The sequence below is a fragment of the Procambarus clarkii genome, chromosome 3 (assembly GCF_040958095.1).
Source record: "Procambarus clarkii isolate CNS0578487 chromosome 3, FALCON_Pclarkii_2.0, whole genome shotgun sequence".
Taxonomy (NCBI): Eukaryota; Metazoa; Arthropoda; class Malacostraca; order Decapoda; family Cambaridae; genus Procambarus; species Procambarus clarkii.
Window position 1 is genome coordinate 15,184,565 of NC_091152.1, and position 15,432 is coordinate 15,199,996.

A 15,432-nucleotide genomic window follows, 5' to 3' on the forward strand; every position below is an offset into this window, starting at 1 on the left:
GTATGGAAGACTGTGATGGTGAGGGTGATGGTGTTGATGGTGGGTATGGAGGACTGTGATGGTGAGGGTGATGGTGTGATGGTGGGTATGGAGGACTGTGATGGTGAGGGTGATGGTGGGTATGGAGGACTGTGATGGTGATGGTGTGATGGTGGGTATGGAAGACTGTGATTGTGAGGGTGATGGTGTTGATGGTGGGTATGGAGGACTGTGATGGTGAGGGTGATGGTGGGTATGGAGGACTGTGATGGTGAGGGTGAAGGTGGGTATGGAAGACTGTGATGGTGAAGGTGATGGTGTGATGGTGGGTATGGAGGACTGTGATGGTGAGGGTGATGGTGTTGTTGGTCGGTATGGAGGACTGTGATGGTGAGGGTGATGGTGGGTATGGAGGACTGTGATGGTGAGGGTGATGGTGGGTATGGAGGACTGTGATGGTGAGGGTGATGGTGGGTATGGAGGACTGTGATGGTGAGGGTGATGGTGGGTATGGAGGACTGTGATGGTGAGGGTGATGGTGTTGATGGTGGGTATGGAGGACTGTGATGGTGAGGGTGATGGTGGGTATGGAGGACTGTGATGGTGAGGGTGATGGTGTTGATGGTCGGTATGGAGGACTGTGATTGTGAGGGTGATGGTGTTGATGGTGGGTATGGAGGACTGTGATGGTGAGGGTGATGGTGTTGTTGGTGGGTATGGAGGACTGTGATGGTGAGGGTGATGGTGTGATGGTGGGTATGGAAGACTGTGATGGTGAGGGTGATGGTGTGATGGTGGGTATGGAGGACTGTGATGGTGAGGGTGATGGTGTTGATGGTGGGTATGGAAGACTATGATGGTGAGGGTGATGGTGGGTATGGAGGACTGTGATGGTGAGGGTGATGGTGTGATGGTGGGTATGGAAGACTGTGATGGTGAGGGTGATGGTGTGATGGTGGGTATGGAAGACTGTGATGGTGAGGGTGATGGTGTGATGGTGGGTATGGAGGACTGTGATGGTGAGGGTGATGGTGTGATGGTGGGTATGGAGGACTGTGATGGTGAGGGTGATGGTGTGATGGTGGGTATGGAGGACTGTGATGGTGTGACTGAACTCATTCTAAATGTAAGAAGCAGCGACGGTCGCATCAAAATGTGTTACATTGGCTGTTACTGCTGTTATATTCTTCAAGTGCTGAAAACACCGTATTAAGGACCTTGAAGGGTAGGAAGAGCACAAATGGACAGCTCGATGATAGAATAACAACTTTGGAGAAGTGAGTTTGGAGCAACACTGAATATTAAACAGATTACGGAGGGGAAGGCTGAGGGAGGGGAGGTCTGACGTCACAGGAGGAGGTGATAAAAGTTACCAGCACCCCTCTCCCACCTGCTCCCCCTCCCCCTCCACTACTACCTGCCACCCTCCTCCACTACCACCTGTCAGTCTCCTCTAGCCCTCTCCCACCCCCCTTGTTACTCTCCACCACCACCTGCTACCACCTCCATCACCACCTGCCACCCCCCTCCACCACCACCTGCCACCCCCCTCCACCACCACCTACCACTCTCCACCACCTACCACACCCCTCCAACGTTCCTCCTGCTCTCCACGTCCTCCTACATCCACTGTTATTCAATATTTCACAGTCGTCCACTCTCACTCGTGCTCTTCCATCAACATTTGTTTTGCGCGTCGCTCTGCCATTTCTGCCGAGCCCACACATTCCATTTTCTGTTGAGTTCCTGAACCGATTATGTGCCTCTGTAACCCTTCACACCACCGCCCACGGGATGGGTATGGGGTGCATAATAAAGAAAGAAATTGAATTGTTGAGTTGCCCGACACTTCTCACTTCACTTCTTCTCGACACTCTTCTTCTTCTAGCTCTAACCCCTGCCCCCCCCCCGGTAAGCCTGAACAGGTCCAGCCCAAAACATGTGTGTCCTCGTGGCATACATGTGTGTCCTCGTGGCATACATGTGTGTCTTCGTGTCATACATATGTGTCCTCGTAAGTGTGTCCTAAGTATTTTATATGTTTCTATCATATTCCCCCTATCGCTTCTATTTTCTAGTGTCGTAACGTTCAGTTCCTTCAGGCGCTCTTCATACCACATCCCTCATAACTCTAGTACGAGACTCGTCGCAAACTTCTGAACCTTTTCAAGTTTCCTTATGTGTTTCTTCAGGTGCGGACTCCATGATGGGGCGGCATACTCTAAGACTGGTTTCATGTAGGCAGTGTAAAGCGCCCTAAAAGCCGCCTCCTCACTTAGGTTTCTTGAATGATGTTCTAACTTTTGCTAGTTTAGAGTACGCTGTTGTTATCCTATTTATATGTGCCTTAGGAATTAGATTCGTTGTTACGTCCACCCCAGGTCTCTTTCTCGTGTCGTCACAGGTAGGCAGTTCCCCTTCATCGTGTATTGTCGCTTTAGTCTCCTATCACCTGATCCCATTTCCATAATTTTACATTTGCTCGTATTGAACTTTAGTAGCTATTTCTCTGACCATCTCTGCAACCTGTTCAAGTCTTCTTGAAGGATCCTACAATCCTCATCTGTCACGACTCTTCTCATTACTTTTGCGTCATCCACGAACATAAAGCACTCGACTCCTGAAGACGTGTCATTTACGTAAATTAGAAATAGAACTGGTCCCAGCACCGATCCTTGAGGTACTCCAATCGTTACTGTTCGCCAGTCCGACTTCTCGCCCCTTACCGTTACTCTTTGGCTCCTTCCTGTGTACTCACCTAGTTGTACTCACCTAGTTGTGTTTGCGGGGGTTGAGCTCTGGCTCTTTGGTCCCGCCTCTCAACCGTCAATCAACAGGTGTGTGTGTGTGTGTGTGTGTGTGTGTGTGTGTGTGTGTGTAATCACCTACTCACCTAATTGTGCTTGCGAGGGTTGAGCTTTGTCTCTTTGGGTCCCGCCTCTCATCTGTCAACCAACTGGTGTACAGATTCCTGAGCCTACTGGGCTCTATCATATCTACATTTGAAACTGTGTATGGAGTCAGCCTCCACCACAACACTGCCTAATGCCTTCCATCCGTTAACTACTCTGACACTGACAAAGTTCTTCTCCCGCAGCTCACGTCTCGGCCCTCAAGGCCACGAGTGAACAACACCCTTGGCCGCCACACTGCACAAACTGCTGCGAAAATTATACTTGTAGGCCAGCAGAGAATTATACCAGAATTATTCGAACACTATCAAGAGGCGGCACAATATGTTTGTTTTGGGGGATGGCGTGGGTGGGTTGGGTGTGGCGTGGGTGTTGGGTGTGGCGTGGGTGGGCTGGGTGTGGCGTGGGTGCTGGGGGTGGCGTGGGTGGGCTGGGTGTGGCGTGGGTGTTGGGTGTGGCGTGGGTGCTGGGTGTGGCGTGGGTTGGGTGTGGCGTGGGTGGTGGGTGTGGCGTGGGTGTTGGGTGTGGCGTGGGTGTTGGGTGTGGCGTGGGTGTTGGGTGTGGCGTGGGTGCTGGGTGTGGCGTGGGTGTTGGGTGTGGCGTGGGTGTTGGGTGTGGCGTGGGTGCTGGGTGTGGCGTGGGTGCTGGGTGTGGCGTGGGTGGGCTGGGGGTGGCGTGGGTGGGCTGGGTGTGGCGTGGGTGGGTTGGGGGTGGCGTGGGTGGGTTGGGGGTGGCGTGGGTGGGTTGGGGGTGGCGTGGGTGGGTTGGGGGTGGCGTGGGTGGGCTGGGTGTGGCGTGGGTGGGTTGGGGGTGGCGTGGGTGGGTTGGGGGTGGCGTGGGTGGGCTGGGTGTGGCGTGGGTGGGTTGGGGGTGGCGTGGGTGGGTTGGGGGTGACGTAGATAGCATTTATCACAGGAAATCCTCAGAAGAAACACCAAAACCACTCTCCCAGGAACCATTTTTTAACTTGTTAACATCCATATTAACTAATATTTGACAAATTATTACAATCTAAAAATGATTAGTTCAATAATAATAACAATAAAACCGATAATGAAATTATTATTATTAACTTTATTTGTATAATTATTAACATTATTTGTATTATAGAAAAACAAAATATATATTAATAATAATAATAATTGAAGTGACAATTAGAGCAAGAAGGAGCCTCAGAGGTAAGGTACAATAATTAGTACAGGTAAGTGGGCAGAGAAAATGAGCGACACGGTTCACATCTCAGAAGAAAACGTGAAGCATAAGGACAGCAAACGCCTCCCAAATGATCTCCGGCGTTGATCTGTTTGTTGCAAGCAAGTTTTCTCATTAGTGGCAATGGGCAGGACGTTACCATGATGCAGGAGTGGCCCGCATTTCCCAGGGCCGAGGGAGGGCCGCTTTCCTGAGCAGGGTGGGCGGTATTCTGGAGACAGGTGGGCTTGGCCCGCTCGTCTCAAGAGGAAGAGCAGCACTCCTCGAGGAGGAAGGTGGGCCACACTTACCTAAGATAAGGGCCACACTTACCTAAGATAAGGGCCACACTTACCTAAGATAAGGGCCACACTTACCAAAGATAAGGGCCACACTTACCTAAGATAAGGGCCACACTTACCAAAGATAAGGGAGGGCCACACTTACCAAAGATAAAAGAGGGCCACAGTTACCAAAGATAAAAGATGGCCACACTTACCAAAGATGAGGGCCACACTTACCAAAGATAAGGGCCACACTTACCAAAGATGAGGGAGGGCCACACTTACCAAAGATGAGAGAGGGCCACACTTACCAAAGATGAGGGAGGGCCACACTTACCAAAGATGAGAGAGGGCCACACTTACCAAAGATGAGAGAGGGCCACACTTACCAAAGATGAGAGAGGGCCACACTTACCAAAGATGAGAGAGGGCCACACTTACCAAAGATGAGAGGGCCACACTTACCAAAGATGAGAGGGCCACACTTACCAAAGATGAGGGCCACACTTACCAAAGATGAGGGAGGGCCACACTTACCAAAGATGAGGGAGGGCCACACTTACCAAAGATGAGAGAGGGCCACACTTACCAAAGATGAGAGAGGGCCACACTTACCAAAGAAAAGTCCCCGAGACTGGGTACAGAAAACCACCACCACACTTATGCATCCCACCTTACGGGTCATTATTGCATCCTCATCTCATTACTATCTGTTATACCCCCCGCCCGCAATACTGCATTTAACACTATCTTCTCCCATCCTTCATTCACGCTCCCTATTGGCTGTATCTCAGATCTTCCACATGTTTTATTCAATGGGTTTTTCTTATGCACAAAAGTAGTGTTCATTATTGTATTTTATACAATTAATACAATACTTGTATACGTTCTATGCACTTTATACCGCATGGTTTTCTTGTTGACATATATTGGGTAGTTACGGAATTGTTTATTATTAACTGATACTTTCACCAATCACCACTGATACTGCCACCAATCACCACTGATACTGCCACCAGTCACCACTGATACTTTCACCAATCACCACTGATACTGCTACTAGTCACCACTGATACTTCCACCAGTCACCACTGATACTTTCACAAAATCACCACTGATACTTCCACCAGTCACCACTGATACTTTCACCAATCACCAATGATACTGCCACCAATCACCACTGATACTGCCACCAATCACCACTGATACTGCCACCAATCACCACTGATACTGCCACCAATCACCACTGATACTGCCACCAATCACCACTGATACTGCCACCAGTCACCCCTGATACTGCCACCAATCACCACTGATACTGCCACCAATCACCACTGATACTGCCACCAGTCACCCCTGATACTGCCACCAATCACCACTGATACTGCCACCAATCACCACTGATACTGCCACCAATCACCACTGATACTGCCACCAATCACCATTGATACTGCCACCAGTCACCCCTGATACTGCCACCAATCACCACTGATACTGCCACCAATCACCACTGATACTGCCACCAGTCACCCCTGATACGGCCACCAATCACCCCTGATACTGCCACCAATCACCCCTGATACTGCCACCAATCACCACTGATACTGCCACCAATCACTGATACTGCCACCAATCACCACTGATATTGCCACCAATCACCACTGATACTGCCACCAATCACCACTGATATTGCCACCAATCACCACTGATACTGCCACCAATCACCACTGATACTGCCACCAATCACCTCTGATACTGCCACCAATCACCACTGATACTGCCACCAATCACCACTGATACTGCCACCAATCACCACTGATACTGCCACCAGTCACCCCTGATACTGCCACCAATCACCACTGATACTGCCACCAATCACCACTGATACTGCCACCAGTCACCCCTGATACTGCCACCAATCACCACTGATACTGCCACCAATCACCACTGATACTGCCACCAATCACCACTGATACTGCCACCAATCACCACTGATACTGCCACCAGTCACCCCTGATACTGCCACCAATCACCACTGATACTGCCACCAATGACCACTGATACTGCCACCAGTCACCCCTGATACGGCCACCAATCACCCCTGATACTGCCACCAATCACCCCTGATACTGCCACCAATCACCACTGATACTGCCACCAATCACTGATACTGCCACCAATCACCACTGATATTGCCACCAATCACCACTGATACTGCCACCAATCACCACTGATATTGCCACCAATCACCACTGATACTGCCACCAATCACCACTGATACTGCCACCAATCACCACTGATACTGCCACCAATCACCACTGATACTGCCACCAATCACCACTGATACTGCCACCAATCACCACTGATATTGCCACCAATCACCACTGATACTGCCACCAATCACCACTGATATTGCCACCAATCACCACTGATACTGCCACCAATCACCACTGATATTGCCACCAATCACCACTGATACTGCCACCAATCACCACTGATACTGTCACCAATCACCACTGATACTGCCACCAATCACCACTGATACTGCCACCAATCACCACTGATACTGCCACCAATCACCACTGATACTGCCACCAATCACCACTGATACTGTCACCAATCACTGATACTTCCACCAGGTTATAATCATCGTATTCATGAATCCAAAGAATTCATAAGATAACAAATAAATAAAGGAAACTACGTAAGACCAATTGGCCCATACGAGGCACTATTGACCCCATAGGAATATGTTGCTAATAACCTAAACGATGAAATTGCTCGTTATATCCACCCCAAACACACTGGTATGTTTAACCTACGCTTAAAACAACCCAGCAAGACCCCCACATAATGTTACCTCGGTAATTTGTTCCATAAATCACCATCCTTGTTTTCCAAACCAGTATAAACCCAGGTCATTCCTGAATCTAAACTACTCTAGTTTGAATACTTTATTTCGAATTCTATTCATTGTATTTATGGCCTCACTTTATAAATGACCTCATTATATTCATGACTTCATTATATACACGACCTCATTATATTGGAGGCGCCAGTGCACCATCTGGCAGACTCAGTGCTGGAGTTTCCTGGCCCATCGACTGGAACATGGAGATCAATATTTACACGAGCCATTAAAGGTAATTTGGGACTCTTTTCTTTCCCACAAGTTCAGGCCATTAACATTGGTTTTCCAATCAGACTGTGCCTCTTAAAGCACACACACGCACACCCACACGCACGCACACACACATACACACCAACACGCAAACACACCCACACACACACACACACACACACCTTGGAGGCTGACTCCATACACAGTTTCAAGTGTAGATATGATAGAGCCCAATAGGTTCAGGACTCTGTACACCAGTTGATTGACGGTTGAGAGGCGGGACCAAAGAGCCAGAGCTCAACCCCCGCAAGCACAACTAGGTGAGTACACACACCCACACGCAAACGCACGCACATACACACTCGGGGCCTCGTGGCTGAGTGAACAGCGCTCGGTGGTCGTAGTCCTAAGGGCCCGGGTTTGATCCCCGGTGCAGGCGGAAACAAATGGGCAGAATTCCTTTCACCCTGATGCGCCTGTTCACCTAGCAGTAAATAGGTACCTGGGGGTTTGAACAACTGCTACGGAGTGTTTCCTGGGGATGTGCGTGTGTGTTAGAGAAATATATATAGTAGACATAATAGAAGAAAAATAAATTGATTACAAAGGTGGAGTCCAACAGCTAACAGCTCGATTTTGCAGGTACAAATAGTAAATACACACACACACACACACACACACACACACACACACACACACACACACACACACACACACACACACACACACACACACACACAGTAAAGGAAAAAACAAGAGGGAATATAATAACCCATGGTTTAATAGACAGTGTCAGGAAGTACAGAAGACAAAGGACAGAGGACAACAGGATTAGACGTAACAGAGCTAGGAACGATTACATTAACATACGAACAGTATCGGAAAGAAATTATGAGAATGACATTGCGATCAAAGCGAAAAAGCAACCTAAATTACTACATAGCCATATAAGAAGAAAAATGTCGGTGAACGACCAAGTGACAAGACTAAGGAAAACAGAAGGGGCATTTACAGAAAATGACAAGGAAATCTGCGAGGCACTGAATGCCAGTTTCCATGGAGTGTTCACAACAGAGCCTGAGCAGCTCCCATTGTTAGAAGAGATTACCCTAGATGAAAGACTATCAGATATAGAGGTGACAGCAGAGGAGGTAATGAAACAGTTGACAACTCTAGATGCAACTAAAGCTGTTGGACCAGACAAAGTATCACCGTGGATACTAAAAGAGGCAGCGCAGGCTCTCAGCATGCCTCTGGCAATGAACTTTAAAGTCACTTATGTCGGGAGAATTGTCCAGTTGCTGGAAGAAGGCAAATGTACCGATTTTCAAGAAAGGAGATAGGGAGGAGGCACTTAACGACAGACCCATATCACTGACAAGCATCCCCTGCAAAATACTTAAACGAATTATTAGGCTAAGACTTGTTGCACACCTAGAGAGCATTCGGTTTGTAAACAAAATTCAACATGGGTTCTGGACAGGGAAATCATGCATAACAAACCTTTTGGAATTTTCTGATAAAATAACAAGGATAAGGCAGGACAGAGAAGGATAGGCAGACTGCATATTTCTGGACTGCTATAAAACCTTTGATACAGTACCGCTCAGGAGACTGCTATTCAAACTTGAGAGGCAGGCAGGAGTAAGAGGAAAGGCCCTAGTATGGGTAAGGAACCACCTAACAGGAAGGAGCAGACAGTAACAGTAAGGGGCGAGAGAACGGACTGGCGAACAGTAACGAGTGGAGTACCTCAAGGATCGGCGCTGGGACCAATTATATTTGTAATATACGTAAATGACATGTTTACAGGAGTGGAGTCCCATATGTCGATGTTCGCGGATGACGCAAATTTGATGAAAGGAGTTGTGACAAATGAGGATTGAAGGATCCTCCACGATGACTTGAATAGGTTGCAGAGATGGTCAGAGAAATAGCTACTAGAGTTCAATACGACCTGGTATGGCAAGGAAGGTAAGGTAACTCTCAATGGTACAGGAAGGTAAGGTAACTCTCAATGGTACAGGAAGGTAAGGTAACTCAATGGTACAGGAAGGTAAGGTAACTCTCAATGGTACAGGAAGGTAACTCTCAATGGTACAGGAAGGTAAGGTAACTCTCAATTGTACTGGAAGGTAAGATAACTCGGCAGTACAGGAAAGTAAGGTAATTATCATGGTAAAAGAGGGTAAAGTAGTTATTATGTTACACGTAGGTAAAATAGTTGTGGTAGTAGAGGTAAAACAGTGGTTATGGTACAGGAGGATCAAGTAGTTACTGTGGTAGAGAGATCAGGACACGGTGAAGGAACAGTGGCCAATCACATCAACCAACGGGAAAGGAGGTGGGGGGGGGGTGGTGGGTGGGGGGGGGGAAGAGGGCGGGGGGAATCGAACCCTGCAAGATGCGAGACCGTCGCTCTACCGACCAGACTAAGTGATTGGGTAATCTACGGGTCACTGAAGAAAGCAATCCCACCACGTAAAGTTGATGTTCCATTGGGACAGGCGCGCCATCATATTCAACTGTATTACGGACTGGACGGAACTATAACCTCACCCCGCCCATCAGAGCCTTCCCCCACACCCCGCCCATCAGATCCTCCACCCACACCCCGCCCATCAGAACCCTCGCCCACACCCCGCCCATCAGATCCTCCACCCACACCCCGCCCATCAGAGCCCTCGCCCACACCCCGCCCATCAGATCCCTCACCCACACCCCGCCCATCAGATCCTCCACCCACACCCCGCCCATCAGAACCCTCGCTCACACCCCGCCCATCAGAGCCCTCACCCACACCCCGCCCATCAGAGCCCCCGCCCACACCCCGCCCATCAGAGCCCTCCCCCACACCCCGCCCATCAGACCCCCTCCCCCACAACCCGCCCATCAGAGCCTTCCCCCACAACCCGCCCATCAGAGCCCTCGCCCACACCCCGCCCATCAGAGCCCCCGCCCACACCCCGCCCATCAGAGCCCCTGCCCACACCCCGCCCATCAGAGCCCCCGCCCACACCCCGCCCATCAGAGCCCCCGCCCACACCCCACAATAAAAGCTGTTACTTGGGTGACAGATGAATGGTTTATATCTGCGCGATGAATCATGGAGGGATTTGTTTCAGACGCCCTGAGAAATGTGGAAAATATTCAGACGCCGCCCGATCCAATCACACACACACACACACACACACACACACACACACATATATATATATATATGTATATATGTGTGTGTGTGTGTGTGTGTGTGTGTGTGTGTGTGTGTGTGTGTGTGTGTGTGTGTGTGTGTGTGTGTGTGTGTGTGTGTGTGTGTGTGTGTGTGGGAGAGAGAGAGATGCTACAGTGGGAAGACTGTCTTACCTTACCACCACCGCCCACTCTCTACAATGGAAATCCTTCTCGTCATACCTGAAACGAAAAATGAGTATATGAGACTCTTTTTAGGTAAATAAATGTACACATATACACACAAACATTATGTAGTTCATATGTGTGTAAATGGCGAATATGATGCTGCGAAAACCTGTTACTGGAACACCTGTTACTAGAACACCTGTTACTGGAACACCTGTTACTGCTCTTACTATTACTGCTGACACTAGTAGTAATATGTGAATAACAGACCTCCAGTCACAGCTCCAGCTCAATACTTCCAAATATGAACAGAGATCATGTTGTTCATAAGCTATTCATGTTGTTCAAATCTCTTGAGGGAGCTGCTGCAGTTCTCGTCTCTGGTAACTACATTACTGAACAGGTTTTTAAAGCCTTAATCACCGAGTTTAATATGTGTTTTTCTTCCTCTCGAGACTGAAGAAGGCAATTTGAGCTTAACAGCAGCAGGACACAAGCGCTATGAGAGCAGAGAGAGAGAGAGGGTAAATCCCTTTTGCTCCAGCATGGCCTTACTTGGAAACTAAAACTGGAAAATTAATGTGTCTCGTCTCTGACGCCCTTAAGGTAGCTGTGCACAAGGTCGAGGCTCGGGCATAAATGTACAAGAAAGGATTGAATGGGTTAGTTATTTTCACTTATTCAGTTATTAGTAGGAGGCTTGTTGAGCCTCCACATATACATTATCCTCTACGTTACTCTAATTTTGCTTCAGTCTACCTCCTTAGGTGTTTTAGCCTTACTGTTAGTTAAATGGGTTATTAGCCAGTTACAATTTAAGTACATATTTTAGTCCCATCATTGATGTAGTAAGACACTTAGATGAGCTTAAAACTGACTATCGTGGGATTTTTAAAAAATTCTGTGTATATTTACGTCAAAGTGAAGCCCTCAAGTCAATATATAATAATATACTTAAATTAACAACAAACCCGAATAAGTAGCAGCTCTACTGTTGGGGAAACACACATTACCTTAGTACCCTCCGTCCCTCACACACACACACACACACACACACACACACACACACACACACAGGAAGCCAGAGAGGAAATGAGATATTCTCCCGAAATGCGTCACAAAGGTTTTTTTTTTCTTCGCCCGAGTCTCCAGCAGGTGAGAGCTCAACAGAAGAAAAAAATCTTATTGCATTGATAGAGTAATGTTGTGCCTGGTGGTGCAGTTTCGGATCGTCGGGATTGCATTCTTGTTGTTCTGCAGAGTTCGGGGTTCCCAGTGGGTTTTTCTCCGGTGTTTGGAAGGTCTTCATGTGGTGTTTTTAATGATTTCCTGATATCTTTGTTTTTTATTGATTCTTGCATATGACTCCTGTGTCTGGCCCGTGTTTCTGTGCCTGGCCCGTCTCTCTGTGTCTGGCCCGTCTCTCTGTGCCTGGCCCGTCTCTCTGTGCCTGGCCCGTGTCTCTGTGTCTGGCCCGTCTCTCTGTGTCTGGCCCGTCTCTCTGTGTCTGGCCCGTCTCTCTGTGCCTGGCCCGTCTCTCTGTGTCTGGCCCGTCTCTCTGTGTCTGGCCCGTCTCTCTGTGTCTGGCCCGTCTCTCTGTGTCTGGCCCGTCTCTCTGTGCCTGGCCCGTCCCTCTGTGCCTGGCCCGTCTCTCTGTGTCTGGCCCGTCCCTCTGTGCCTGGCCCGTCTCTCTGTGCCTGGCCCGTCTCTCTGTGCCTGGCCCGTCTCTCTGTGCCTGGCCCGTCTCTCTGTGCCTGGCCCGTCTCTCTGTGCCTGGCCCGTCTCTCTGTGCCTGGCCCGTCTCTCTGTGCCTGGCCCGTCTCTCTGTGCCTGGCCCGTCCCTCTGTGCCTGGCCCATAACAGTTGCCTGACTCGGGTACCTATCTAGTGCTAGGTGTACAGAGGTATTAGGTGAAGGGAAACGTCCCCAACCATTTCTGAACCGCCCAGAAATCGAACCCAGGATTCCCTCTTGTGAGTCGAGAACCTGGGCTCCTGTAAAGACACTAGAACCTGGTGCTCTGAGGTCAGAACCTTCAGGAGAAGGAAAGTTAACTATCAGGGGGAAAGCGCCAAGCCATTACGACTATATAGCACTGGGAAGGGGTCCGGATAATAATTTGGGATGGGACGGGGGAAGGAATGGTGCCCCAACCACTTGGAAACGTCCGTGAGAGGAACTTTGTTCCACGTTACGTAATTTGTGCTGTAATTAAGGGGGAGGAGTTGTTCGGCCAACTACGGACAACACACACACACACACACACACAGCAGGTGTATACGTACAAGGGGACACAGGTGGAAACTGAGTGCCCAAATGAGCCACAGAGATATTAGAAAGAATTTTTTTAGTGTCAGAGTGGTTGACAAATGGAATGCATTAGGCAGTGATGTGGTGGAGGCTGACTCCATACACAGTTTCAAATGTAGATATGATAGAGCCCAGTAGGCTCAGAAATCTATACACCTGTTGATTGACGGTTGAGAGGCAGGACCAAAGAGCCAGAGCTCAACCCCCGCAAGCACAATTAGGTGAGTACACACACACACACACACACACAGGAAGCAGCCCATAACAGCTGTAACTCCCAGGTACCTATTTACTGCTAGGTAACAGGGGCCTCAGGGTGAAAGAAACTCTGCCCATTTTTGTTTCTTGCCGACGCCGGAAATCGAACCCGGGCCACAGGATTACGTGTGAAGTGTGATATCCACACAGCCACCGGCGCCCTGTTACAATAGTAATTACACACATACTGTGTGTGTGTGTGTGTGTGTGTGTGTGTGTGTGTGTGTGTGTGTGTGTGTGTGTGTGTGTGTGTGTGTGTGTGTGTGTGTCCCTGCGTGCGCGTGCGGGAGTGTATACATATTAAGACGCCTCAATAATGATGACCCGACCTAAACCAGATATAAGTGATTGTATTTATTTTCAAGCTAACAAACCACCTCACAACAAATACCAAGATAGAACCAAATCATAACAGGAAGACTAAAAATAGAGACAAGAGACATTAATAAAGGTCAAACAGAGCTATACAACGAGAGATCATGTTAACGTGGGGTATTTGCCTTACAAACTGAACATAGACAAAGATAGAACACATAATACATAATTTTGTCTTTATAATCTATGATCTAGATCTTTAAGATTAACGCTCTTTCCTTAAGAATATCATCTTGATGTCTTAATCTGGAAGGAATGTACATTTTTTCCAGGGTATTTGATTGGGATTGATAGGCTGTATGGTAGTTAGGAATGAGGGCTTGTGGGTGATTGTATAACACCCAGCACCACTAAGCACCACCTATCACCCTGCGCAGAATAAAATATATCACATACAGGACTGTGTTACACCCAGCACCCAGCTGCAGCCAGTTGTATTATTTATCCATCTTGCCATGTTGTATTTGCATAACAGGAGCTCGTAAGTTGCAGGAGAGGTGTATAAGGCAGGCGCTCAGACGCCTCCGTTTATCATCCTGCTCCCTCTATTTTTGGTGGGGATGGCAGCCATGGAAGACGGGGGGGAGGGCGAGGGAGGTAGAGGTGGCAGAGTGGGTTGGGGAGGAGGAAGGGTAGGGAGGTAGGGAGGGTTGGGGAGGTGGAAGGGTAGGGAGGGTTGGGGAGGAGGAAGGGTAGGGAGGTAGGGAGGGTTGGGGAGGAGGAAGGGTAGGGAGGAAGGGTTGGGGAGGTGGAAGGGTAGGGAGGTAGGGAGGGTTGGGGAGGAGGAAGGGTAGGGAGGGAGGGTTGGGGAGGAGGAAGGGTAGGGAGGTAGGGAGGGTTGGGGAGGAGGAAGGGTAGGGAGGGAGGGTTGGGGAGGAGGAAGGGTAGGGAGGAAGGGAGGGAGGAAGGGAGGTTAGGGAGGCAGGGAGGGTTGGGGAGTAGGGAGGGTAGGGAGGAAGGGAGGGAGGAAGGGAGGTTAGGGAGGCAGGGAGGGTTGGGGAGTAGGGAGGGTAGGGAGGAAGGGAGGGTAGGGGAGGAAGAAGGGTAGGGAGGTAGGGAGGGTTGGGGAGGAGGAAGGGTAGGGAGGAAGGGAGGGAGGAAGGTAGGGTAGGGAGGGTTGGGGAGTAGGAAGGGTAGGTAAGGAGGGAGGGAGGGTTGGGGTGGAGGAAGGGTAGGGAGGGTTGGGGAGGAGGAAGGGTAGGGAGGAAGGGAGGGTAGGGGAGGAAGAAGGGTAGGGAGGGAGGGAGGGTTGGGGAGGAGGAAGGGTAGGGAGGGTTGGGGAGGAGGAAGGGTAGGGAGGAAGGGAGGGTTGGGGAGGAGGAAGGGTAGGTAAGGAGGGAGGGAGGGTAGGGGTGGAGGAAGGGTAGGAAGGGAGGGAGGGTAGGGGTGGAGGCAGGGCAGAACAGAGCATGGTTCAGTCAGTGTTACCCAGGTTATGAGGTTCGTGTTCACCGTATACTTAATAATTACGTAGTTTATATATAATATAACTGTATTTCTACCACTCTTAACTTTTAATTACTATTAATTTTAAATTATTTACGCCATTACATTCCGAGACATTACATTACCAGATATTAGAATCTCAGATACTACATACTCAGCCCATTAGCTCACTTAAGTGCAAAGTAGCATTAATAACGG

General features: G+C 49.2%; 1 protein-coding gene across 1 annotated transcript in view; it reads left to right on the forward strand.

Annotated features, from left to right (window-relative positions):
- LOC138368406 (ribosome-binding protein 1-like) overlaps window positions 1-10,543 on the forward strand; it is a 42,383-nt gene extending 31,840 nt beyond the window's left edge. Inside the window, exon 3 of the mRNA XM_069330926.1 lies at window positions 9,995-10,543. Within this exon, the coding sequence (XP_069187027.1) occupies window positions 9,995-10,543 (549 nt within the window). The remainder of the gene's footprint in view (window positions 1-9,994) is intronic.
- The last annotated feature ends 4,889 nt before the right edge of the window (window positions 10,544-15,432 follow it).